General features: G+C 33.4%; 1 protein-coding gene across 1 annotated transcript; it reads left to right on the top strand.

The window, feature by feature from the left end:
• Positions 1-787: 787 nt before the first annotated feature.
• Positions 788-27,156, top strand: LOC131850517 (histone-lysine N-methyltransferase SETDB1-B). The gene is made up of 34 exons (XM_059200769.1): positions 788-2,333; positions 2,580-2,770; positions 3,226-3,321; positions 3,947-4,070; positions 4,521-4,640; positions 4,830-5,026; positions 5,630-5,710; positions 6,239-6,332; positions 6,692-6,915; positions 7,402-7,556; positions 7,803-7,918; positions 8,293-8,432; positions 9,028-9,078; positions 9,642-9,791; positions 10,210-10,254; positions 10,673-10,846; positions 11,591-11,705; positions 12,456-12,561; positions 13,000-13,199; positions 13,610-13,791; positions 14,352-14,435; positions 15,040-15,153; positions 15,556-15,701; positions 16,040-16,235; positions 16,349-16,516; positions 17,305-17,441; positions 18,310-18,373; positions 18,849-18,962; positions 19,417-19,533; positions 19,970-20,100; positions 20,987-21,135; positions 23,216-23,282; positions 25,140-25,224; positions 25,678-27,156. Exons 1-34 carry the CDS (start codon positions 788-790, stop codon positions 25,882-25,884), a joined length of 5,886 nt encoding a protein of 1,961 aa, XP_059056752.1. The 3' UTR covers positions 25,885-27,156.
• Positions 27,157-27,785: the final 629 nt, after the last annotated feature.

Raw genomic sequence — 27,785 nt, 5'->3', positions numbered from 1 at the left:
GACATTGATATATTATTTTAGGTAATGATTTTACGGCTTTGTAATAAGACCATATCCTGACAATAGAACCACAGGTAAGAGAATATCATAACCAATTAAAAAATCGAAGAGTTTAGAGTAGACTAATATGTGAAACTTATTACTATAACTCTTCAAAACTATTTACAAAATTTCCTTTATTTATGCATGTTTCCAATTACACAAATGTACAAAAATATAATGTAAACTTTCAAAGTCATCCCTGGAGCACAGACTACAAAGTGGTTGTTATTGTGATATCAGTCTATTCTTAAATCTTGTTATTTCTATTTCATTTGTCCACTATGTTTTGATTGTTTTCAATAATTATGTACCCTTATTATCAAATAAAAATATTTTGATATTTATTAATCATGATTAAAATAATAAGCGCTGAGCTGAAATAGTTATATCGACGTCTTATTTTGTGTATTTAATTAACACTTTTGTCAACTCCAGATTATTTTGTAAGTACAGGAGCGTTCAATAATTTTGTATATTTTTTATTTATATACTTATAGATATTCTTCCAATGTATAGTTTTAATATTAAATTATAATATATATTTATTTTATATAATTTAATGTATATTTGTCGGTATATCATATCCTAGTATAACGCTTCTGATCATATTTCAAATTTGTATTAATACATACTTGTTTATTCAGTGTTTGATTTCCTCGCTTTAATACCTCGCATTAATAGCAGAACACAAAAAGAAAAAAACATATATTTAAAATTTAAATGTTTTAGACTTGACAACTTGAGTATGGAACCTCATGAAACTGAGCTGTTGATTGAAAACAAAGAGGATTCATCTGTAAACAAAGAAATAAATGACCTTAACCAGGATGAAAAACTTACAGAGTCAACAGATACAACCAATAAAAATATTCCAAACCTGTATAGTCAGATATATGAAGATTTATCTCAAACTATTGAAACTGATGAAAATAAACTTAACTTAGATCTGATAACGGATGATGATGATGATGACCTTAATGGTTACAATATACAATTGAGATGGGATGATGATGAGGAAGATGAGGAAGCTCTTCTTAATGATACACCTATTGAAGATACATTAGATACATTTCATACAATACAAAGTGAAGTACAACAAGAAGTTACTGAAAGTAAAAGCACAGTTGAAGGAAATCATGAAAAAGATTTAAAAAACTTAGATGAAAATGTAGAGAAGAATAGTAAAAATAATACATTAGGTACAACTTTTAATAGTTTGAACAACATACCAACTGACTCTACAGAAGAGGAGAAGCTATGTGATATAAATAATACAGAAACAATTTGCTCTAAAGAAAATTTGGATATTCAAACTTCTGAAACTGGAGCTGATAATATGAATGTTACTAATATTGGTACAGTTTTAGAAAACACTCTTAAAGATACTGATGACTGTCATGATAAACTTGAAATTACTATAAAGTCAACTGAACAAAAACAGACAATTATAAATAGTGAAATTAAAGAATCCTCTAATATGGATATTCCAATTCAAGAGTTGAGAGATAATATGGACAATACTGATGTTGTATCACAAAGTAATTTATCCAGTGTATCACCATGTAGTACCAAGTTTGATAGCAATCCTGTAGAAGAGAAGTCAAATATGATTCTTGATGATGAAAATATAGAAAATATTTATAGCTATGTAAAACAAATAACATCAAAAGACACATCAAAAATAGAAATTAATATGGAAACAATACAGAAAGAGAATACAAGTGGCTTACAAGACTCTAACACGGAAATAAATAAAAATAATTTGGAGTTAGTAACTGGAAATAAACAAAATGAAATAAACCCAGGCTCAAATGAAAATATCAGTAAAGATAAGTTAGAAGCACTACTATCAGATGAACAATCAGTTTTGAAAGATGTATCTGCTTCTCAAGATATGAAAATATCTGTTATTGATGAAACATTGGATGTAAATGAACAACAAATAGAGGCCTCAAGTAAACCTACTTTAGATAAAGAATTAGGCACAAACAATAAATTAAAAACTGAAGATAAACCAGTTATCAACATTGATCTGCAAGTGCCACCTTCCATTGATGATAATCAGTCAAATATAGATCAAGTAAACCCAGTTGAACCTTCAACATCTTCTGAGGTACAATTAAGTATAGATGCACAAAATCAACAATCAGCATTAGATAAGATGGTAGTGGTAACAGATGTTACAGATAGTTTAGGATTGCTAGCTGAGTCATCAAGAGTTATAGAAGATGATGAAGAAGCTGATGAAGATGAAGATGGAGAAGATGATGAGGACTTTGATCCAGATGATGGTGAGTTAGATGTTTTAAACATTTGATAGGTTTCATTATGTATCTATCTTTAAATCAAATTCCTTATAAAGTAGGCAAAAAACAAGCCCAATGCCTGGAGCCAGTATTAGTATTGATGAAATTTAACAACTCTGTATGGATATAAAAGTAAAAACAATGATTTACTACCAATGTCCATTTACAAAGCACACCTCACCTCGCAGGATTATTATTGTAAATAGTATTAATTTTATTATACTTTTACAGAAAGTAGTAACCAAATGACAGCTGATCACTCCGAGGATTCAAACCCACAATATTCAGAAGCTGAGACAAAGGATAACGATGAGAAAGAACAAGAATCACCAGAGGTGAAGAATGAAGAGTTTGACTATGCTATGACTAATGATGCAAGTATTGATAAAGACATGGACATTGATGAAGTACAATGTGCAGATGTAAGTGTGGTTTTATGCTATAGTTATGTCTAAAGTTAGACACACATATGCAGCGCTATCTAGTCCCAAGCTAAAAAGGCTTGTGTTATGGGTACTGCACCATTTATATTTATTTAGATACATTTTCATATAAACCCATACATAACATACATAGAAAACTTCCAGACTAATAATAACAATCATACTTGTGAACAGAAAAAGGAAAGCTGTGTACTAAACTGCTAGACCACTGAGGCTATTGATTATTTTACTATAACAATAATATAAGGTATCTAGTTATAGGAACAAGTTTTGCCTCTCTGACTAGTGAAGATAGATAGAGGGATGGAATGGAAAAAATATGAACCCATAAAAAATTATTTAATAGATATCTGACTAACTTTTACTTCATACAGAGGTGCACCCTTCTTTATCACCTGTCCAGTGTTTATAATTTAACTATGTAATAATTTCAGGTTGACATGAGCACAGAGGTAAATATGGCAGATGATAATATAGAGACAACAGACAATGCTTTACCAGAGCCAGATGAAGCAGCAAAACCAGAAATGGTAAGTATGTATTCTCAATCAAATGTGTTTATACACCTCAAGTTAAATTTCCACATTAGGCAACCACTATTATGTTATTTGTACAGCTGACAACCTAGACAAACTAAAAAACCAGGATAAAGCTTTGTCAATTCTAATGCCATTAAAATCTCGGTTCTCATATGGTATACTTACATTGTAGGGCTTCACAACTGACTTCACTATATCTCGAGTAGGCAAAGGCCCCCAGAACGGGCACTTACCAACCACCAACCAATAATTTTACTCTAGACCACTATGCAAAATATGGGCTTAAATTATATGGGGACTTGGGTGTCACTCTTTTACATTAGCATATATGGAGGACATTTTAGCTGCTTATGAACATCCAATTTTTTGTATTAATTTTTTTCCATACTGTCCAGTTCAGTTTCATACTTCTTTAATTGAGAAGAACTGGCAAGAAACTCAACTATATATGAGATATATTTAAAACAAGAGATACTCAATTAAGTAAAAATTACCATGAATTTGTTCCAAAATACTAAATTTGGACTATTTTTTAAAGGAGTGTTATACATTATTTCAGTATTTAAGCAAGACATACATGTTTTATGAAACTGCGTGTCCCTATTTTCTCTTACAGGTTGAACCATTAAAATCTGAGTCACCAAAAAATGTAGAATCAGAGGATACACCAAGTGTTTGTGATGATGCCGTAGCTGAAACCACGCAAAGCATAAATATATCAGAGTCGACGTTGTCAACAGGTTAATTTTATTATTTTGTTTTATTTATCTCCGTTATTATGTACGACAGCGACGATTCTGGGGTAATCCCTTTTGATGTATCGCCCATCCAATTCCATAGAGGATCTAAATTACGACGGCCCGAGCCGAGGTTCGAATACTTAGCGCCCCCAAACTAATGTCGTATCCGTCAGGCGGGACCTATAGCCGCCCCATAAGTTCTTCCGCGGGTTTGGAGTGTTATCTGCACTCGCCCCCTATCGTCTGGTGAAGCTGTAAAGGCCAGCTCCGGCCAACAGCGTTAGATGAAACCGGAAAAAAATCTGTTGTACTATTACTGTAATATTGATCCTTATGTTGTGGATTAGGTAGAAAATTAAACTAGTAATATGTATATATATATTTTAATGAAGACAGAAATCTGCTGTTCTATTATTTATTGTGTGTCAATACAGTTATTATTGATGTTAGATAACAAAATGGAGACAGATGTGGACAAGAACAAACAATCACCAACTAAATCGAAGCTCATGATCTCTCAACAGAAGAACATCCTAAATATTGTTGATTTGGAGGAAAGCTCTGATGATGGTGAGTTTACAATATGATATGAGTAGTAGCAGTTTGCAATTATGTATGTTTCAATTGCTAACATTACAACTTAATTTATAAATTTTATGGAGTTCATATAGTCTCAGTTCAGATTTTTATCTGTTACATAGACTATGTTACATAAATAAGCCCCAGGTTCCTAATTAAAATTTATCAATAAAATTTTAGATGTACAAGAAGTTGAGAAGGAAATAAAACCAAAGGTGGAAGTGCCACAGCCAAGTCCTACAGATGAAGTGATAAGTGTGAACATACCAAAAGATGTTGAAGTCATGTGCACATCGGGCGGAGATACCTCCGAAATCGTCAGCAAACAAGGGGAGCTTGTAATCAGCGGATTACCGAAACCACCTCCTATGAAACCAGTAAGAATATATTGATATTTTAGGACAGAATAATAATAAAATCCCTTAACAATTCAGACAGTGCCATTTAGTGCCAAGTTAAGCAGATCTTGTGTTGTGGGTATATGGTACCTGATATACTTAAACATAACACGATATTATTATCCTATATTATGTAAAAGGGCATCAGTCTAGGTCTTTTTTTTTTTTATGGATGATAATGGAATGGTGCCCCCGCCTGCGCTAACGGTTTACACTGGCGGGGCACCAGTGGTGGATAATAAGATGAACATGAGATGAGTTAGCCCATCGTGACAAATTCACTAGGAATTTATCAGAATGGTAGTGGTTCCAGGGGGAACCGCATGGAGGTCATCCTGATACATTGCTAGCAATGGGGTCATCAGTCCACATTACTAACAATCACCTTTCCCCCCAGTCTAGGTCTTAGTAGCACACAGCCTTACTTCCAATGGTCGCAGTTTTATACATACTAACATTTAAGCTTTGCTTACCTTGGGACTAGATGGCGTTCTCCAGGGATGTATATAATACCCCAATATGATACAATATCATAATCCTCCATTAACATTTCCTAATTTATGTTTTCTTTTATTTGAATAGGCTAGGTTGAATACGGACGAAGTGACTATTAAAACGGCTAGCACTCCAGCCGAGTCCACATTGGTTATACCAGAAACACAGGTAAGCTACAAGTGGCATATACTCATAGAAATTCTTCAGTACGTGCGTTTGTCACGTAACTCGTCCTAATCTGAACCGATTTGAATGAAAATTTTAATGGGTCCTGAATGGTTTAGAAACATAGTTGATCGATCTCTACCGGTGCTACTAAATAAATACTCTGTGTACTAAATAATAAATAGAGATACTTACATATTTTTTTTTTTATAAATAATGTCGAATGTACTACAAAATAATGGTGTAAATTTCTACAAATTCTTATCCCATATGGTATATGGGAATCAAATAACAGAACCGCAACTATCAGAATATCAGCCAATCATAAATCTCTACACTACGAACTTATTTGGCACATTTGCAGATTATTCCAAATAGTTGATACATAATCCCAGAACTTTTTATTTCAATAATACCAATGAAATTGGTACTTAATCAAGTACCGGTTCTTTAGCGAACCCTTAATAATAAAATATTAAATTGTTCTGTCTGTCACATTTATTTCATAACTTAAATATATTTTATACACAGCAGCCTGTAGATGATGCAAGCGTACCGAAATTGGGTCTTGAAATATTCAGCTTAGACTCAGACGAGGAAGATGCGACTGCCACAGCGCCAAAAGGTATCAAAAAAGTTTATATATAAATTTTAAATAGTATAATTTATATAAAATATTTCTATTTACTTACGCAAAGTAATTTTTTAATTATTTGCAAATCAATATATGTCAATACATAATAGTAGTAATATATAATATTAGCCTCAGTGAATTTTAATTAAATTTTCATAAATATTTCGAGTTTTTCTTACTAGCTTTTTATACGTATATTGTGCGCCATCCTTGACTTATACTTTACATCCGTAAGGTGAATAGTGTAATCTAAATTATGCTAGTACCTAGTAGTCGTCGATAACATAATAAACATACTAATATATGTATTTTATAGAAAACTTTCATATATACGAGTATAGTATTCACAGAAATACCCCAAGTACCGCGTCCAGAATCACCAAAGGAGCTGACAGCTGTGGAAATAGAGAAAGCGCGCGAAAACAATAGATGTATTAATTACTCCTGCAAAAATACTCCTGGGGTAGCCTACTTTCAAGCGGATGCGGCCGTTGTGGCCTACTACGACGCGTCGCGTAAACGAAAGGCAACCGTATGCCAGATTTGTGCTGATGCTGTCACAAAGAGAACACAGGTTCGTATACTGTAGGAGATAAAGTTCATTTTAATTTGGGAGGTCCGTTGCTACTACGTGGGCCGGTGCTGGCTGAGAGCTGGTCTAATTCCTTGCCATCAGATATGTTGAAGTTACGTAAAGCAATCATATATGGTAAAAATTTAAAGTCAAATGTCGCGTTCACTACTATACCGATATTTAACAATACCTCATGATATTAGTCATGAGGTATTGTTAAATATATAAATATCTAAAAAAGGCAGATCATTGTTCAATATGTCAATGATCAGTATAGTACTGGATGGTGTAATAGCGATTTCATATCTGGAGCGCTGGTCGTTTAGCCTCAATCAACACATTGTACAGCTGGTAAAAAATCAACAAACATATAGAAAATTTTGCTTTTTTATGTACCAAGTATACCTCGGTTATTTATTTTGATAATAAATGTATTTGTAATGGTATGTAATTTGTAACAAACGAATTATTTATATATCTCTCCAGAACCTTATCAACGGCATCAAAGATTTCACTCCTCTCCTTGAGTTGGATATGAGCAAGTTGTCACAGGAGTTGGTCGAGATATCCGATTCGGAGTCTGAGGATGAAGCAGATACCTCGGATGAACCGAAGGAGACCATTGGAGAGGCAGGTGCTAAGTGAGTACTTTAATTTTTTAATAAAAACACATTTGCAATCTTCTTTAAATTTAGAGTTATTATAAAATAATACCAGCGCGCGCAATCGTGTGAGATTGCATTTAACTTTTTTCTGTGTTCAGTCTTTGTCCACATTTACATGAACATTGTTTCCTTTGTAAAATGCAATTTGCTCGTGAAAGAGCGTACGTGTAAAGGCAGTTATTGTTTTATTTGGTCTTGATATTGGAGTTATTCTTTGCGTAGGTTATTAGAAGAGCAGTTGGCTGATATAATAAATGAAACATGGAAGAAGTACAAGATGGACCAGCGGCTCTCCAAAACAGAGGATGACCTCAACAAACAACTAAGCTTGTTAGAAGGCAAGTCATGTATTAATAAAAAAGAAAAAAGATTAAAAAGTATATTATTTATACACATCAGTAATTTCTGAGATGCAATAGACAACGTTTATTTATCTATTGTATTTTTTATATAAGAAAAATGTGAATTGTTTTCAGTTATTATTAATTCAATTATAATCAATGTTTAAAATACTATACATAATAAATTAATAACATATTTTTTATTTGTAATTCATCGCGGTACTAATTAAGGCAGTATTTAAGGAAACCACAATACACTATATTGTTTGGGTTTAGGCAACACGCCCTAGATTATTTCTTTACCTATAAAACGTAGAATTATACATTCAATAATTAGTACTAAAGCATTTGTATAATCTGTGACTGTACAGAGGAGGGCAAAGAGATTGACACATTACTGAACGAGTGCCAGCGGGCGACGGACAAGCTCCGCAGTGATCTGTACGTTACCTTTGAACCTAAACGGCACGTATTACCCCCTCTGGTAATAATCGACACGCTCAACAACGTGGTAAGTTGACAGGATAATTCCTTTTTTTATGTAATTAGCATAGCAAACAGGCTGACGCCTCACCTGATGATAAGATGGTCGTTTTAATCCATCCTTTAATTTTTTTGCCACTTGGGAGGGAGAACTTGCCTGTTGTTTTAAGGAAATGTTGAACAACTACATTTTTAAGTATAAATATTTGTGAATACTAACTACTAATAACTTCAGTAGAGTCAAACTATTTTTATAGTTGGCTAAGTCAAAATTTTTATTTATTTTAGAACTCAGGGTAGACCTGATATACTATTTAATAACTTATAAATAGTGTCGTTGTAATTCAGGGTAAATAATTCTTGGGCGCCATTCATAATTACACCCAAAAAGGTTGTGAGTTCAAATCTCACCGACATAATAAAATTTTGTGTTTTAATTTATATTTCTGATCCTTTCCGATGAAGGAAACACCAATATCAAAACAAAAAATAATACAAGAGGCGGCGGTAGTTGTTGAATTCAAGAATATGTACATTACGATATGTAGGCACGTGAAATGTTGCGTCACCACGTATGTCTTTTAGTAATTTATTATAAAAATAAAATCAATATTTGTTTTCAGTATACAACGACTGAACAGGCATTATCAGAAAATAACGCGGCTGTAGCAGATGTAAGTGTAATTTGTAAATCATTACATTAAATTAATAAAATAAAATTTACAAGATATTGCTCTTGTAATATGGTTAAAGTTTATGAAATTAGAATGCTAAACAAGCTGATTATCCACCTAAATGTTACTGGCAACCATTGCCTATGTTTAAATGAACAGCACCATGATATCATGTCAAGATTCGACGTTCATGTCAGATTATAAAATTTTAATGTACTGTGTAATAAACAAAGGTGAACACGGCAGACTTGACACCTTGACACATTTTCATCCAATTACTATTTATAATTAACACAGCTCCATCTAGTTCCACAGTAAGCAGAGCTTTTGTTATGGACATATACTAGACAACATATAAATACTTAGATTTTTTTGTAAATACATACATAGAAAACACCCAGACCGATACAAACGATCATACTCATGAATAAATATGTTTGAACCGTGCGAGAAATTCAACCCGCGACCATTGAAAGTAAAGCGGTGTGCTAAAGCGCTAGACCACCGAGGTCGTCAATAAGTGCATTAAAATTATCTAAGGAAATAGATATTCTTTATCATAGAATCGTCAGAAACGTCGTTTGTCAAACGCAAGCGAGTCGACCAGCAAACGGCCAGCTATTCCGCTCGGCTATGCACCACTCGATGCTACCACCCTGACCGCTACCACCGCGACCGCTACCGTTCCTGCTATCACCTCTGACAAGCCACTGGTATTCTATAGTTGTAAATTTGTTTAGAAAGAATTAATAATTATTATTATAATTATGTACGATTTGAACATTAACAGCGCCATCTATCCCAATGTAATCAAAGCTTGTGTTATTATAGTTATATATTTAATCACACTCACTTATTCGTATAAAGGAGTATTTATTGATATTTTTAGTAAATAGCGTATCTATGATATAAACTTTTAATTATATCTGGTTTCCTGTCATTGTGTAGTTTAAAACATTTAATTTCTCTTCAGTAGTTAAACTGCTAAAAATATTCTAAACTACTAACCAAGGAATGTGTTTTTAAACAAGCAGGTATAAATTCGTATTCCATAGTTTATTATACTAATATTATATATTTAATAGTATATTAAACATTGACTTTGTGTTTTAAATATATTTTTTATTTTAGGAAACAAAGACTACAGCTTTGGACTCATCTAAGATCGACGATGATGTGAGTATTTGTTATTTGTGTGTATGTATATAAAGTTATTACATAGTATTATGCGCTGATAATTACATGTATATCAATATAATAATTTTACTTTATGTTTACTATGTACTTAATCTATTAATTAATAATATCCATAGATAAATAGAACTAGATATATTCAAGATTTTATTAAGATTTATAAATTAATAACAATAGGTCTATAATGTTTTTGCTCCATAGTCAAAAGTCCGCCATTTTGCAATGATAATTAATTATTTAAAAAAGCACTCACGATTGAGGAACTTGGCAATGCGCGACCTAACGGCGCGTGCAGACTGTCTTGTTCTGTTTGTCTATATTTACATGCACATTATTTTCTATGTAAAAAAGCATATGTGTAAAGATTATTTGTCATAAACTTCACATTATATGTTCACAGAAAGATATATCCGTAGTGAAGTTATCGGCAGAAGCCGCACCGTCGGACCTTCCTCCACCGGGCGAGTGCACACGGGCGCCACTGCGTGTCGGTATGAGTGTGTACGCAATACGTAACGTGTTCGGATCCTGGTCGCTTGCCAAGATCACTGAATGTCAACCGAGGACCAATATGGTGAGTTCAGAGTGAGATGATGTGAATTACGAACTTACTGATGCCTTGTTCATGTTTATACTAATATTATTAACGCGGAAGTTGTGGATGGATGTTTGTTACTCTTTCACATAGGTGTTATTTAGATGTACTTTTCTGTATAAAATTCACAGGCACAGGAAAGCACAGACACAACCAGTATTAATATAAAGTAAACCAATACACGCACGTGATCAGATTTTGGAATTAAGTACTTGCAGATGGTAGAATTATATAATTATTTTCTGTTTGTAATGGATAAACTGAAAATACTTAACCAATTTGAAATTTTATTTCACATATAGCAGTATCAGAGAGCAATAAAGACAACATCTTATTACAAAAATGGCATTTCTATGCATTCTTTATAATAATTTAACCCGTTCGGAGCCAGTGCGGTTCGCTAGGAACTAATGTTGTAGACAACTCTTCCAAAGTACATTAATGAATAGTGAAATTCAATTTAAATCCAAAATTACCACGAATCTTTACTATATCACTATCACCACAAATATTTCTTTTATATCACGATGGTGGCAAACAAGCATACAGCCCATCGGATGGTGAACGGTTACCGTAGCCTAAGGAAATCTGAAACAGCAGGGGTGCCACGTGCGCGTTGCCGACCCTTAAGAAACGTTAATATACTCTTCTTGAAAAACCCTATTTTGTAGTCTCTCTAGTAATATTTACCACAAATAAAACTGTAATAATCTGTGACCGCAGCACCAGTTCACAATATGCCGCGTGAGGTTCGAGAACCGTACGAAGAACATTAGCAGGAGTACGCCGGCGCGGTGTCTCGCGTACTGCGAGCCGGCCGACTGTAGGCTCACTATTGGTCAGTATATATATATATTATGAAGAAATAATATTTTTAATTTTTTGTGACGACAACCATGTGGCTTATTTGTTTTATTCTCATGTGTTGTTTCCTAGTTTTATTTATTACTAGCTGTTCCCGCGACTTTGTCCGCGTGGAATTTAACATTATTTTTCGAAAATAAAAGTAGCCTAAGTTACTCCTTATTACATCAGCTACCTGCCAAAAAAAGTCCCGTCAAAATCGGTCCAGCCATTTCAGAGATTAGCCGGAACAAACAGACCGACAGACAGACAAAAATTGTAAAAAATGATATTTTGGTGTATATACCTTATTTATATTCATATGCATGTAGTAAAAAACGGTTATTTCAATATTACAAACAGACACTCCAATTTTATTTATATATATATATATATATATATATATATACAGTGTATATATGTGTGAGGAATTGTACTACAATCTCGATATATCGTATCTCTTACGACTTACTACTGTGTAGGTATATATGAAGAGGAGGAATGTATATCTCATTGAAATTGCTACTGTGTAGGTATATATATATGCTATATATCGCATATACTATAGCACTCCATATGTGTTTCAACTAACTCCTGGAATGCTAAGAAGTTCGCCTCAAATCGCAGGAATTTTTATATCACCGAGATTTAAAACCATAGCTTTTGTGGTTGTAATCTGATAGTAAACTACCAAGTCTCGAACCTATCAAATCAAATCAGATTTTATTTGACGGACGTATTTCAGGTACCAGAGTGATAGCGTTGTTCAAAGACACCAGCAACGAAAGGAAGAAGGACTCCTTCTACTCTGGTGTAGTTGCTGAAATACCAAATCCAGTCAACAGTTACAGGTGACTGTTTTTTTCTTATTTAGGAGATTATATTATATTAAGGAAACCTGTCGCACTGCGACCTTTTGTATCTGTGGTACTCGCACTGTTAGAATATTGTACTAAGTCCTGTAACACACTGTTACAAGCAACTATGTCTGCTTTCATGAAATAAATTCTAGGTTATGTATGTCCTCGTGCTCCAATTAAACTCATTAAAATATGAGTCGTTTAGCTGCGTAAAGGTAAGAAACAGACAGACAGGCAGACGGCACACTTTGCAATTTATAAACGTTATTACGCATTAAACACCTATATATATATAGCAACTGTCATCCCAGAGAGGGTAGTTATTTTTTTATGTAATTAAATATGCCTGGCATATTTATACAGTCCTGTTACATAAAAAAACTCCTATCGTTATCTATGGTATTGAATTGTTTTTGTTTGTTGGAACAGGTACCTAGTGTTCTTCGATGATGGATACGCACAATACGTGCGGCACGCAGACGCGCGGTTGGTCTGCGAAGCGTCGCCACTAGTATGGGAGGAGGTGCACCAGTTTTCACGTGATTTCGTTCGCCAGTACCTCACCGCGTACCCCGAGCGGCCAATGGTGAGGCTGCACGCTGGACAGAGCCTCAAGACGGAGTGGAACGGTAACCCAACTTCAAGTATTATATTTCTGATGTCAAGTAATTTTATTTTAATTTAAGAACAATTCTAAAACTAAAAAAGTGGTTATTGGAAAAATAGTAATTGTTTTTTATGTATTGCCATACTAATTACATAATAAAAATATATAATATTTGTATATAATGGCTGATAATGGAATGTTGTACTCGCCTGCACCAACGGTATACGCTGTCGGGGCACCAGTGGAAGATGATAAGATGAGTATGAGGTCGAGTCACTTAGCCCATCGTGGCAAATTCACCAGAAATTTAAAAGATTTGTCACCAGGGGGAACCACGTCGAAATCAATCTGATTTGATTTAGCAATTGTTATTTATCCACATTACTAACAATTCTTTTCTCTAATATTAGTATGTTTTATTATATAAAATAGGTAGGTGGTGGACCTCTCGTGTAATAAAGGTGGATGCTTCGCTGGTACAAGTCCATTTTGAGGAGGACAACCGCACCGAATGGATATACCGAGGGTCAACTCGTCTAGCGCCCTTATACTTAGAACTACAAGCAGCCGAGCGGCATCGGGCTCGCCCTATGCCGCGCAATAAACAGTTGAAGGTCAATAGTGCTATGTATCATATTATTTACTGTTAAAACATGTATGGTCATTGAGTATTTTTTTTTAATTATTATATACTTTCCCTCTTACAAATTGTAATGTAACTTGCAATGTATATAAAGTATATAATATTATAAAATTTATTTTAATTTTTTTTATAAATAATAATTGTTGCCAAAAAAATGAGTAATTATGTTATGTTTTTTTTATTTATTTAATTACTTTGCCTTTTACAGATTTTATTAACTTACAATGTTTACAAAGTATTACACAATTTCTTTTGAATAATGTTTTAAAAGTATGTATATAATCTATACTAATATTACTGAAAAAAGACTTTTGTAATCAGTAAAGAAAACTTAGGAACACTTATTTGAGAAATTCTTTCATTGTTTAAAAGTACATCATGATTCTAAAGAGACATAAACGAAATACATATGATATATAAATATATATAGAACTCACAAAGTCATGAGCACCCTGGTAAAGCCAGGGCAAGTCATTAATGATATATAACCTCCATATTCATAAAACCTAATTAAATAAATTATCGTTACAGTCAAATATGCCATATGTGGAATACACGCGGTCCGATGAAAATAAAGCGACGGAGAACACGCAAACACAAACACAAACACAAGAGGTGGGTAATTATTACTATATAAATAATACCTATAATAATAATTAAATAAATAATCCAGAACAATTAACACAGCGTTATTTAGTCCCACGGTAAGCAGAGCTTGTGTTATGCGTACTAGGCAACTGATATAAACACTTAGATACTTCTAATTTATAAATACATATACATGATATAAGTATAAAACAACCCGATCGATGCAAACAAACATATTCATGAATACATAAATTTACACCGTCCAAGGTATCGAACCCGCAACAATTGAACGTTAAGCGGTATGCTAAACCGCTAGACCACCCACGCCGCAAATATATATTTATTGTTAATTAAAGAGCACTATAAAGCTCAAGACCACAGGCACTATTCGCAACATGTAACTGGTTGACGCCAAAGGGTTGCGTTGATAACGACATCCCAATAACAACCAATAAGAAGCACAAGCAAAAGGGTGGATACTAAACCACAATGTAATTTTTAAATACAATTATTGCAATTAAAAGTTTCATGAGAAGAGGTCATAAGTTTGATTTATATCACACTCTTAATATATACAAACAAATTAGCTATTTATTTAATGTGAATTTATTTGAAATTATTAATCAATTAGGAGATACGTCGGCAGCGAGCTGTTGCTAAGAAGTCGACCACTGTCGCTTGTCAGGCGGTGGTGGCGCCGCCCGCCATACCCACCAACCTCGACAGCGTCACCAGCAGAGTTGTAGTACGTATTATTCACCTGTATTCTCCTTTCATGTCATATTCCTTAAGACAAGAAAGAAAATCCAATCCGTGATACTGGCTTCTCATATTATTATACTAGCTGACCGCACAAAGGTGGTTCTGCCATATAAATTAAAATCGCTATTAAAAAATAGGGATTGATGGCAGAAGCGTGAAAATTTTGCATTTATAATGCCAATTGATTTTTTTTTTAAATGTTAGGGGTGGACAACAACTTACCACTTAGGGGTATGAAAAATAGACAGTCGATTCTCAGACCTACTGAATTTGCATATAAAATTTCATAAAAATCGATCAAGCCGTTTGGGAGAAGTATGGTAACTAACATTGTGACATGAAAATTTTATATATAAGATAATAATATTATGATATAATTTTTCAGTATTACACGCCAAAGAATGCGGTCAAACCGTACAAAATGGTGCCCCACGTCTGCGGTCCGAAGTGTAAAAGAACTGATGTCCTGGCTCTGAAGGAGCTGAGGACATACAATCCACTGGCCAGGCCGCTACTCAGCGGCTGGGAGAGGTAAGATCTTACATATTCCTATTTTTACTACCACCACTCTTAAAATAATTTATCTATTTTATATTTATGACATTAGTAAATTAATAATAATAATAATAACCCTGGTCAATTCATAGCGTCATCTAGTACCAAGCTAAGCAGATCTGTTATGGGTAATAGACAACTGATATACATAAATACCTTTTTTTTTCATACATACATAATACATTTTTTTCGATCCATCCTCGATCTTTGCACCCTACATACCTACCTTTTTAATTGATGATATCAATTAAAAAATCCTATTAGTAAGTTAGGTGGATCCATTAATGACGTTCGATCTCCACGTCCGTTAACAGACAGATAGTGCGTTATAAGGGCCAGAAGGAAGTGATGTACCGCGCACCGTGCGGTCGACGTTTGCGCGGAATGCGCGAGCTACATGGATATTTGTCCCGAGTTGGTTCCGACCTGCCCGTAGATCTGTTCGATTTTGCACCAAATACGCACTGTCTCGCCGAGTTCGTGCTCAACAAGTGTTTGGTTGGCAAGAAGGTATGTTCCCATTTACCATAGTGTCTATAGCGTTCACACACTTAAACTTCGTTGCTATTAAATAAGCTTATAAACTGTCCTCATAAATGATGTATCTATTCAATTCTACGCAGGATTTGTCCCATGGGAAAGAAAACGTTCCGGTACCATGCGTGAACTACTATGACGACTCGTTACCGGAGTTCTGTTCGTACAACACGGAGCGCGTCCCCACAGCTGGGGTTCCACTCAACTTGGACCCAGAGTTCTTGTGCGGATGTGACTGCACAGACGATTGTCAGGTATTTGTCACGGAGTGATATATGTTTGAAAAGAAACAAAATCATTGTAAAATTTAAATTTCTCTTATTTGTAATTTGTAAGATATAAAAGGATTTTTATTATATAGTATATATTTTTGTAAAGAATCATAATAATAATCTTTCTGTCATCATTGGTATTTTATGTAATAATACAGCATTTATGTAATAATAATAACCAAGGATAAATCGCAGCGCCATCTAGTCCAAAGCTACGTAGAGCTTGTGTTATGGCACTAGACAACTACATAAATACATAATTTTTTAATTCACATGTACTCATTAGTATGATTGTTTGCATAGATCTTGGTGTTTTCTACATGTATATGCCAAAAAAATCAATATTTACATCAGCTGTCCAGTATCCATAACAAGCTCTGCTTACCTTGGGACGAGATGACGCTGTGTGAATTGTCTATGGTTATCATATGGGATTTTGTACGAGCAAATAATAGCTGTTACTTCTGTTTGTCAAACTTCCGTTTATATCCCCATCCTATTCTATTGTTTTACATTGTAGTCCCTGCGTTTTATTTTCCCCGCTTGCTTTCTTTCTCTCTATAGATATAATAATAATAATCATATATTTATTAATTTTTACACAATGTCATTAATTTATAGGCCGCAACTAACGTAAATATAGATGTGTGTGAGAGAGAAAGAAACGAAAAAATAAACCCTTTCACTTCATGCATCAACCTATCCAATCCCACATACATGTGTACAGTCGATTGGATGAGTTCGCTAGTTAAATAAAAATTTCAACACAGGACAAATCCAGATGTGGTTGCTGGAAGATGACGCTAGAGGGCGCGCGGACCATCGGCCTGGACGGACCCAACGTAGGCTACGCGTATAAACGACTTCCGGAACCTCTACCTTCGGGTATATATGAATGTAACTCCAGGTAAATATTTTACCAATAACTAAATAACCTAGTGGTAAATAACTAAACAATAACGAAAAAATCATTACAAGTCGGCACAGAGTCCTTAGACATCATGTTTCCATATTTATTATTTATTAATTATTAAAAAGAACAATGACTTACAATTAAAATTAAGTGACTGTGTACTAAAAGGCATGAATGCTTTACCGGCCTGTGTGCGCGGCCGTATATAATACAATAAATTACTTATATGCTAAATTTATGACAGTTATACAAATTATATTACAACTTACTTTACTTACTTTTTTAAATCTACTAATAACTATTTAATAAACTTACTTGATATTCTACATATGTAGCCATTTATGATAGGGGATGCAGATACATAAATACAATTACATTAGTCTAATGAAGGTACTTTAAACTGCAACAGTATAAATATTATAAACCTATACATTCATAAATTAGATGGCACTATCATTGCATAGTATAAAACAAAGTCGCAATCGCTGTCTGTCCGCCCTATGTATGCTTAAATCTTTAAAACTACGCAACGGAGTTTGAAGCGGTTTTTTTAATAGATAGAGTGATTCTAGAGAAAGGTTTATATGTATAATACATGTACACACGGGCGAAGCCGGGGCGAGTAAGTTAGTAAGTTATATAATGCTGAATAACATTTATTTAAAAGAGCAACACGTAAGTTTCTTATTCTTCTTGTCATGAGTCTGCTGTCCGAATTAGCGGTAAAATAAAAAAGGTATATGACTATTCAAATGTTTAGCATATTTTGTTGTAAACAAAAATAATATATATTTTTAAACTGAATGATAGATTTTCATGCTTTATTTACCAATAAGTCTTAACATCTTTTGTACTTTTTCAGATGTAAATGCAAACAGACGTGTTTGAATCGCGTCGCTCAACATCCATTGCAGTTGAAATTACAGGTCATTCATGTTTTTATTTTATTCTACTAATAAAGGTCTTTAATTTGAGAGTTCATCAGATAATGTAGTAACCCGTCCTATCGACATTTGTCAATTGAAACCTGTTTTTACAAAACCCAGTAAAATTAAAAAGTTTATTATAATCATTACACATTACACACTCTATCATGTATTTTACACACACACACACTCATACGCTCTTTTGTTTATTGTTAAAGTCTGTAGTCAAAATGAGAATAGATTAATGTCTTTAATATAATTTGTCTATAGTCTTACTGAATGTTAAATTAATTATGTTCTAAATTCGACCACTGTGCTACTAGTTTATTTATTTAGTCTTAATTAGATATTGAGAAAATAAAATCATTATCATATTGAAATGAGAATTACATTTTTATATGACATCGTAAACATATTATTTTCGAAATTTTGTATTGCTTTTTTGTGTAACAAGATCTCAAATTGTGTTGTACAGGTGTTCAAGACCCTCAATCGTGGCTGGGGTATTCGGGCTCTGAACGATGTACCTAAAGGCGCCTTCCTCTGCGTGTACGCTGGTAACCTACTAACTGACGCAACCGCCAACTTAGTAAGTGGCTCCTGATTTTCAACACTTGGGGATAGGGTGTTCCCACCTCTCCTCCTCTCCTTCCGTCTGTCATTATTCGACACAATTTATTAAATATTTGTATACTCTTTACTGCATCAAACATCATACACAAGAATTAAATTGACCTTATCGCAATCTTTCCAGATAACTTTTGGGTACCGAAAAAATTACAGAAGGATACCTGAACTTCTACACAATTTATTTATTTATAAACACATTACAGCAACCAACTTACACAAGATTCACACTGTCAAGAGATATTAATGTACAGAAGGCGGTCTAAAGCAATCTCTTCCCGTCAACCTTTGGGTAGAAAAAAAAAAGTAGTAGGTAAAAAACGACAAAAAGATCCCTGAAGATGATGTTCCACTTGTGCCCCCCAACCTCTCTTTTTAAACAAGTTACCTGAAGACTGAACATATGTATCTTTCAGGACGGTTTGAACGAAGGTGACGAATATCTGGCGGAGCTTGACTACATCGAAGTGGTGGAACAGATGAAGGAGGGCTACGAAGATGATATCCCAGAGGCAGACAAGAAACTTGACAAAGTAATGATTAATTACTAACTATATACCAGAGTTTTACCAGCGTGAATCGTGTAAAAATTAGCTTAAATCGGTCCCTGAATCCAATCTAGTTTTACGTCAATATCTATTAAGATCTGTTCAGCCAAAGAACCTACGTAATATAGAGAACACCCAGAGCAACACAAACAAATAATACTCATGAATACAAGTATTTGAATATTTTTTCATGAGCATTGAATCCTGCCGTGTGCTAAATCGACTCAGCAAGGCTGTCAATCATCTTCATTTATGTTTGTTGTATTTTGTATATTTATATTTAAAAATGTATTTATAACAGTTATCTAATGTAGTTGGTACTGCATAAGATCTGCTTACCTTGGGAATAGCGCTGTGTGAATTGTCCTGAGATATTATTATTTTTATTATGTGACGTGAAAATCTTATGTTATGTTGTTAGGCTGGTGCTCAGGATGATGACGATGATGACGAGCCGTCGTCCAGCTCGGACGAGGAGAGCCAGAAGAAGGAAAGACAAGAGGATGATGACTTTGAACCGGGACACATAGGACTGGGCCTTCAGGAATTCAAGTAATTGAAGTTTTTATTACAAACTGACTGACCCAAGTCATTTCGCCCGTTTTGCTATTATGTATACATTGCAGCTACGATCCAATGAATAATAGCTTGATGTTTTATAATCTATAGTCTTTCCCGAAAAAGGGGCTATACAACTCTAAAAGAATTTTAAAAATCGGTAGATTCAGTGACCATCCTATAATATTAGTTTAGACCGATAGCTAGTAATAGCGTTGTGAAATTGGAATCGGCTGTCATTATGATATTTTATTAACGGAACAAAACTGTTGTTTTTATTTTGTTTTGTGTATTTTTTATTATCATTGGAATGGCAAACCATGTAACGGCCTAGCTGAGGGAATATTGTAATTATCGCCTATAGACCTCAATAGTATCAGACAGACATAGACCGGACAACAAAATACACTATGATGATATTTGTTCTTTAAACCAATATCTTTTAAAACGAGCTACTCTGCTATGTTTTTTAACCGCAATAGTGAGTTGAAGATTTTCACTCGATATTGCCACCTTTGTTAATCGAAAGATTTATATCACGTATTTATCACGTACTATTACTATTTGTCTTGCAGGATATTTTTTTTGTGTTTATCCCACAAAAAAATATGAATTATCTTTTATTGCACAGATTTTCACAATTTGATAGCATGTTGATCAAGTAATTCATTGGATAATTATTTGCATTTATATAGGAAAATCGTTATTGATATTACCATGAATTTATTGATCATCTTGCGAATTATTGTATTATATGCGGTGATGTTCTCCTATTACATAAATACACAATCCGCTTGACACATCTGATATACGGTATTACAATGAATGATATGATATATATATAACGATAACGGCTTTATAATGACTTATTAACCGACAGTAAGCGTCTACGTATACGTAACAAGGAGAAGAAGGATAAAGTTAAAGCAGAACAAATAGAGAAGGAGAAAGCGGAGAAGGAGAAAGCAGAGAAGGAGAAGGACAAGAACGCCGAAGACGACTGTATTACTATTAGCGATGATGAGGAAGGTAAGAAATTGATTCTAAAACTAGTATTGCCCGTAACTTTGTATGCATTTATATGAAATCTACAAACGATAATCAAACGACAAAATAAAGCATTTGCTATTTATTTTTTTATAAATAAACTAATGGAAATAGAAATAGAAATAGAAATAATCTTTATTCAAATAAACTCATTACAAGCACTTTTGAATAGTCATATTTTGATTCTACCACTCATTCGGAATGCAGATTCATCACAAGAAGAATGAGCAAGAAACTTGTGTGTTGCTCTTTTTGATAGATGTTTTTTTATATAAATAATTACAGTGTAACAAGTAAGAGGCATGCGACAATCAACATAGAAATCGCTACGCACTCATTATTAGTGTAATCAGATAATATTGTCAGTGCTATGTATTTAAAATTTTTCTACAAAAACATTATTATCGTTAACGAATTCTTCAATTTTATAGTAAGCTTTTTTGCAAAGGAAGTGTTTTATTTGACATTTAAATCTTTTTTCTGGCAGATTTATAACAGACTCTGGTATTTTATTGTAAAACCTTACGCAATTGCCATAAAACGAATTACTAACTTTAGCCAAACGACATTTAGGTAAAATCAGTTTGTTATTGTTACGTAAGCTTTTATTAGTGCAATCACTAACTCTTTTGAAACTGTCTATATTCTTCCTGGCATACATGATGTTTTCATAAATATATTGAGAAGCAACGGTGAGGATATTTGATTCCTTAAAGCACTCTCGCAAAGACTCCCTGGAACCCATGCTATAAATGGAGCGAATGGCCCTCTTTTGTAAAATAAATATTGTATTTATATCAGCTGCTTTGCCCCATAACAAAATATCATACGACATAATGCTATGGAAATAGCTAAAGTACACAAGTTTAGCCGTTGCCACGTCTGTTAATTGTCTAATTCTTCTTACCGCATAAGCGGCAGAACTAAGTCGACTCGCTAATTTAGTAATATGGGCACCCCATTGCAACTTGGAATCTAATGTGATACCTAGAAATACAGTATCATCCACAAAATTAATAGGTTTATTGTCCAACATGATTTTTGAATCTACCGGCCTTACATTGGGGAGAGTAAATTTGATACATTTAGTTTTATTTGCATTTAGTAACATATTATTAGCCGTAAACCATTTTAAAACATAAGAAAGAGCACCGTTTACTTCGTCCAAATCATCAATATGTCGATTGACTTTGAATACTAATGAAGTATCATCAGCAAACAGAACTATGTCAGCTATCTTTTCTACCATATAAGGAAGATCATTTATGTAAACTAAAAATAAGAAAGGACCTAAAATAGAGCCCTGAGGAACACCCATTTTAATACTAGTTCCTTCAGACTTTACACCATTTATTTCGACAACTTGCATTCTATTATTTAGATAGGATTTCATCATGCTTTGTGCTTCATATCTAATACCGTAATGTTCAAGTTTGAGCAAAAGTGTTTCATGTTCAACGCAATCAAATGCTTTTGAAAGATCGCAAAATACACCGACTGCATCCTGAGACCTCTCCCAAGAATCAAATATATATTTAATGAGAGCTACACCGGCATCAGTAGTTGATTTACCGGCCGTGAAACCAAATTGTCGACTGTGAAGCAGTTTATTTACTTTAAAGTGTTGTAGCATTTGATTGAGCATAATTTTTTCAAACACTTTACTCAATACTGGTAAGATAGATATAGGCCTATAATTACCTACCACAGTTTTTTCTCCTGACTTAAAGAGTGGAGTTATTTTGCTATGTTTCATTAAATTGGGAAAAACACCGTCAGAAATACATTTATTGAAAATAATTACTAAATATGGAGATATCATATATGTAGATAGCATGCATAAATTTGAGCAATAGCTTATGTAAATATATTATACATTTTAACATAAAATACCTTCTTTTATTTTTCGCTCTCGCTTTCTCTTTCTCTCTCTCTCTCTCTCTCTCTCTCTCTCTTGAACACATATATATCTTTTCTTTTCACGCAACATTCCGCTTTATGTATCAACCTATCCAATCCCACCTTAGTATTTGGTAATAATTGTTGGTAATATTGTTAACAGTTCGGGAACCCTCCAGCTTTATGGCACAGGCGGGAATGAAATCAAATGAATTTGTGCCTAAATATAGGTGAGTTTAAGTTTTATTTAATGTTGTTAGAAGCCGCGTCAGAAGGTCTTCTTTTCTGAGTTCGTTTATAGTAATATAACTTTTGTTTTTACATAATTAAAAAGGCGAACAATCTTAGATTCACCTGTGGGCTAATTATGTAACTTCGTTCGCAACGATTTTCGTATGTAACGTAGTGAAAATGACGTCATCTGTCAATAATGCGATCATATAGACGCCATTTGACGCTGTCAACTAGCATTGCAACGTAAACGCAACTTTACATATCGATAAAAATTATTTCTATCGAATGTCGATTTAGTAACCTCGTTGCAACGTCACGTAATCGCTATTTTGCCGAAATGACAGCGTGGAATTGAAACGGTTTTTACATTATGAGAAACAATTTAGAAGGTGTTTCTTTTGGTTACAATCTTTAAAATATCAGCATTAGCAGCATTATTTATCTTGTTTTGGTAATTTTCAGTATTACATATATTTTTATTATATTAAATATTACGTAGAAAGTCGTGAAAAGGTTTTAAATTTATTAAAATGGGAAAATTGTCACGACTCACAACACGACATTCAGTGTTGCCAATTCGATATTTTATTTTCGTCCCAAATCACATAGAATGTTGTATTAACTAGAGTAAATGTTTAATATAAAATTAGGGTTGATTATGATATTAATATAATTAAAAAACTATTTCAATGAATACGGTGCTCTGTGAACGGAATACAACGTTTATGATGCTCTGTGATTTGTTTAAAGTAAATAAATTTATTTGTTTAAAGTTTTTACAATTATGTACAAATTTAAAAAGATGTGCCCATATCATTTTAAATTTATATGGATACCTACGTACTTATCTAGGTATCTATAGCAGAAAAGAAAATTTAATTTGTAGGTTAGATTAATATTATTAATGATTATAAATAGTTTGTATAAAATATGCTTTTATATTCAAAATTATTAACCTTATTTTTTCATTAGAATAGAATAGACTTTCTTTATTTTATTTTATTAAATGTCTATTAATAAAATTAAAATAAAAGAACAAGTGAACGCTGCAGTATATTTTGTAATTTTTGAACGCAATAAAAATTGTTTCAAATCAACCAACTAGTGTAACAACCCAATAAATTAAAATGTATCCCTCTAAAGGTATAAGCTATCTAATGTACTGACTTTTTAAATTGGTCGGATTAACAATATTCCGCTGCAACTTCATAGTAGTGTTTTATCGATAGAAATGATTTATGTTGCGGTCATTCGACCTTACTTGATCGCATTTTTTAAATTGAAATGATTTCATATTGCATCACAACTTCAACAGAAACAATTTCATATCGTGTTACATAATTAGCCCACTGATGGTGACAGATTATCATGTGACGCTTGTGATATAATGCTTTCGTTTCCATTCTGGAAGACTAGGATGTCTTGTCTCCGAAGCATGTAGGTAATATCACTGCATTATCTCATACAAGTTTAAATCTACTTGGCAGATAAAGTACGTTAGACCGAGGCAAGGGTCCGAAAAATAAAACAGTGAGGTACCTAACCTCTCTGTTTTATTTTTCAGACTACTCTAAAGGCCAGCAGCGGCCGTGTTGGCCGACAGTTTCAGCGGATGATGGGGGCGAGTGCTAATGGCACTCCAAATCCGTGGAAGAACTTATGGAGCGGCTGAGTGCCAACTCCCGCCTGACAGATACGATTAGTCTGAGGCTTAGACTGTCGTAATTTCGATCCCCGTTTAAATTGGACATGAGATCCTTAAGGGGTCAGGCCTCGCCGTTGTCTATAGTACGGGTTATGTATTGTAACGGGATGTGTTTATAAAAATATTTTAATTGTATTTAAATAATTAGGTCTGTACGTACACTGTTCGGTGAAGATGAGGCGTGTTATATCATGGACGCAAAGGTTCAAGGCAACATTGGCAGATATCTCAATGTGAGTATTTTATTATCTATCTGTACCTTAACTTCTTACGAAGGATAGTCTGCAAAATGTAGTCCATTATACTTTAACTGCTGCGAAGTGCATATTCTTCCTTTAATGTAAAAAAAAATCGAGTCACAGCGTTAAAAAAAATATCCTGAAATAGTTACACCGATTCTTATGATTTTTTTGTGTATATTCAGTAGGTCTGAGAATGGAACGTAAACTATTTCTCATACCCCAATTCATAAGTTCTAAGATTGTCCACCCCAAAAATATTTGTTTTATTTTTTATGATTGATCATGAAAAAAAATTTATACAACCCAAAATGTTCACCCATCTACCATCAAACCCCTGTTTTTAAACCGCGATATTAGTACTCCAATTTATATAGCAATACGAAGTTTGCCGGGTCAGCTAAATAGCTCTAGTCTAAATAGACTACATATATATTTTTTTTGCAGCACTCCTGCACCCCCAATGTGTTTGTCCAAAATGTATTCGTGGACACGCACGATCCTCGGTTCCCGTGGGTTGCGTTCTTCGCTCTCTCCCACATCCGCGCAGGCACCGAGCTCACCTGGAACTACAACTACGACGTGGGTTCGGTTCCCGGGAAGGTGCTCTATTGTTACTGCGGGGCGCCCAACTGTAGAGGACGATTGTTATAAATTAAATGTCCGTATGTGTTAATCAGAGATAGGAATTTAGATATTGCCCGCCAATTATATTTTTATCCGCTGCCTATTATGAATAATTTTGACTGCTAGAATACAATCTATTCGTACTTTATTTTGAAATAGCTTGACGATGTTTCTCGTTTTAAATAGATTTGAGTTATTAGTACGGTTTACAACACACTTTCAAATGCTTTACAAACACTTAAAACATAGCGTAATATTTTATAAGCTAACTCGAAATATTTGTTTACTTAATTTTCTTATTAATATAAGTACCGAATTTATAAAATGTATAATTTTAAGTATTGAACTGAAGAACTACCATTTCTCATATATGGGAATGTTAATAAGTTATTACTACCAATATCTGTAAGTAGTTAATCGCCAAAAATCTTTACTATAATTTGAAAATGGTCGCAAAATAATGAGGATTGATAACTGTTTTAATTGTAGAAACCCTCAAAAGCCGAACGAAAGTGTGTTACAGAAACTTCAAACGGCAACAAGCCTATTTTAGGCTGCTGATATTCGAGTCACAGTGTTAAAAAAAATAACCTGAAACAGTTACACAATCAGTGAGTTATAAGGTTGCCTAAATGCAACTAACGTTCCGGCGGACGTTCTTAGGGAAATTGATGGCATGACAGCTATACATACGTGGTATATACGTATATATGGTATACCTGACGGCTATTATGTGTATCACACGAGATATAGGACAGAGAATTAGGGAATTTGGCCTACAGTTGGGGTATATAATCCAATGCACATAAATAATATGTTGCCTTTGAATCTTCTTGTCCATGATTGCATTTTTATACTTCGTTAAATAGTGTAATAGTTATAGAAATATTTTAAATTTCATATCGTGTTTCCATCAAGCTGTTATTGTATTTATGTCTTTATACTGATTGTATTTATGATACGTATATGTATAATACATTTTAAAAGTCGATAAGTGAACTATATTCTCGTCCGTAAATAAAAATAATTTAGTTTTTTTTAGAAACGATTATGTTCAATCTTTATAGCTTTTGATTACGGAAATATAGTCTATTGACCCGAACAATTTAAATTAATTCAGTTTTATTAAATCTGTATAGCAAGTAAGTGAAGTTAAGATCAAGGCGTACGCGTCCATCTGATACGAAGACGATTGAAGACTGCATTTGAGCACCTTTATGCACTAGTTGTCTGTGCAATGACTGGATATATAGTGTATAGTTTGAAATATGTAAATACAGTACTAGTGAGTAAATAAATATGGATAAATAAGTTTTTTTTGTGTACCATAAATCAAATTTACTAATATATGTATAAGAGTAGCTGCAAATAAGAATATTTTTTAAAAATTAAGACACTGTCTTGAATTACTTGCTTGAAGTAATTTATTAGCTATCACCTGTTACTTATGAACGTGAACATATTTTTATAAGTAACCCTAACGCCCAGTCTGACTGTGAGTATAATAATAATAATGTAAAAGGTCACTCTTGATGTATATCAAAATTAAAAATAAAATCCATATTTTATGAAGAAGAATATGTTTATTATATCATAGTTTACATAGTACGAATAGTATTTAATGTACTAATGTTACAAATATTAATTTTAATTATACAATAGCAATAGTCTTACTGAGCAAGTAATCACTAAATTTCTAGTAATACATTTGGTCTTGATGACATTAAATCAAGAGATTGTACATCATATAAAATTGCTTCTTATTGTAGTCAATAATGTAGGTAGTCCATATTGGTTTTTTTATCTTTTTACCTAAATAAATCTTAGAGATTTTTAATCTAAATAATATATAAAAACTACGAAGTACCTAAACAACTATTTTCCGCGTATTCATATATAACTTCGTGAGTATTAGGTCGAGTCTGTTA

Source organism: Achroia grisella, unplaced genomic scaffold, assembly GCF_030625045.1.
Source record: "Achroia grisella isolate CSIRO2021 unplaced genomic scaffold, CSIRO_AGI_Agris_v1 utg114, whole genome shotgun sequence".
In the NCBI taxonomy this organism is placed as follows: domain Eukaryota; kingdom Metazoa; phylum Arthropoda; class Insecta; order Lepidoptera; family Pyralidae; genus Achroia; species Achroia grisella.
The sequence above is the reverse complement of the archived record's forward strand: the minus strand, read 5'-3'. Positions and strand labels throughout refer to the sequence as shown.

Excerpts from the sequence above, each read along its gene's own strand:
- LOC131850517 (XM_059200769.1), top strand. The coding sequence starts at position 788 with ATGGAACCTCATGAAACTGAGCTGTTGATTGAAAACAAAGAGGATTCA. Across the intron at positions 2,771-3,225 it reads ATGAAGTACAATGTGCAGAT|GTTGACATGAGCACAGAGGT; the intron begins GTAAGTGTGGTT and ends TAATAATTTCAG. Across the intron at positions 20,101-20,986 it reads CTGGGCCTTCAGGAATTCAA|TAAGCGTCTACGTATACGTA; the intron begins GTAATTGAAGTT and ends ATTAACCGACAG.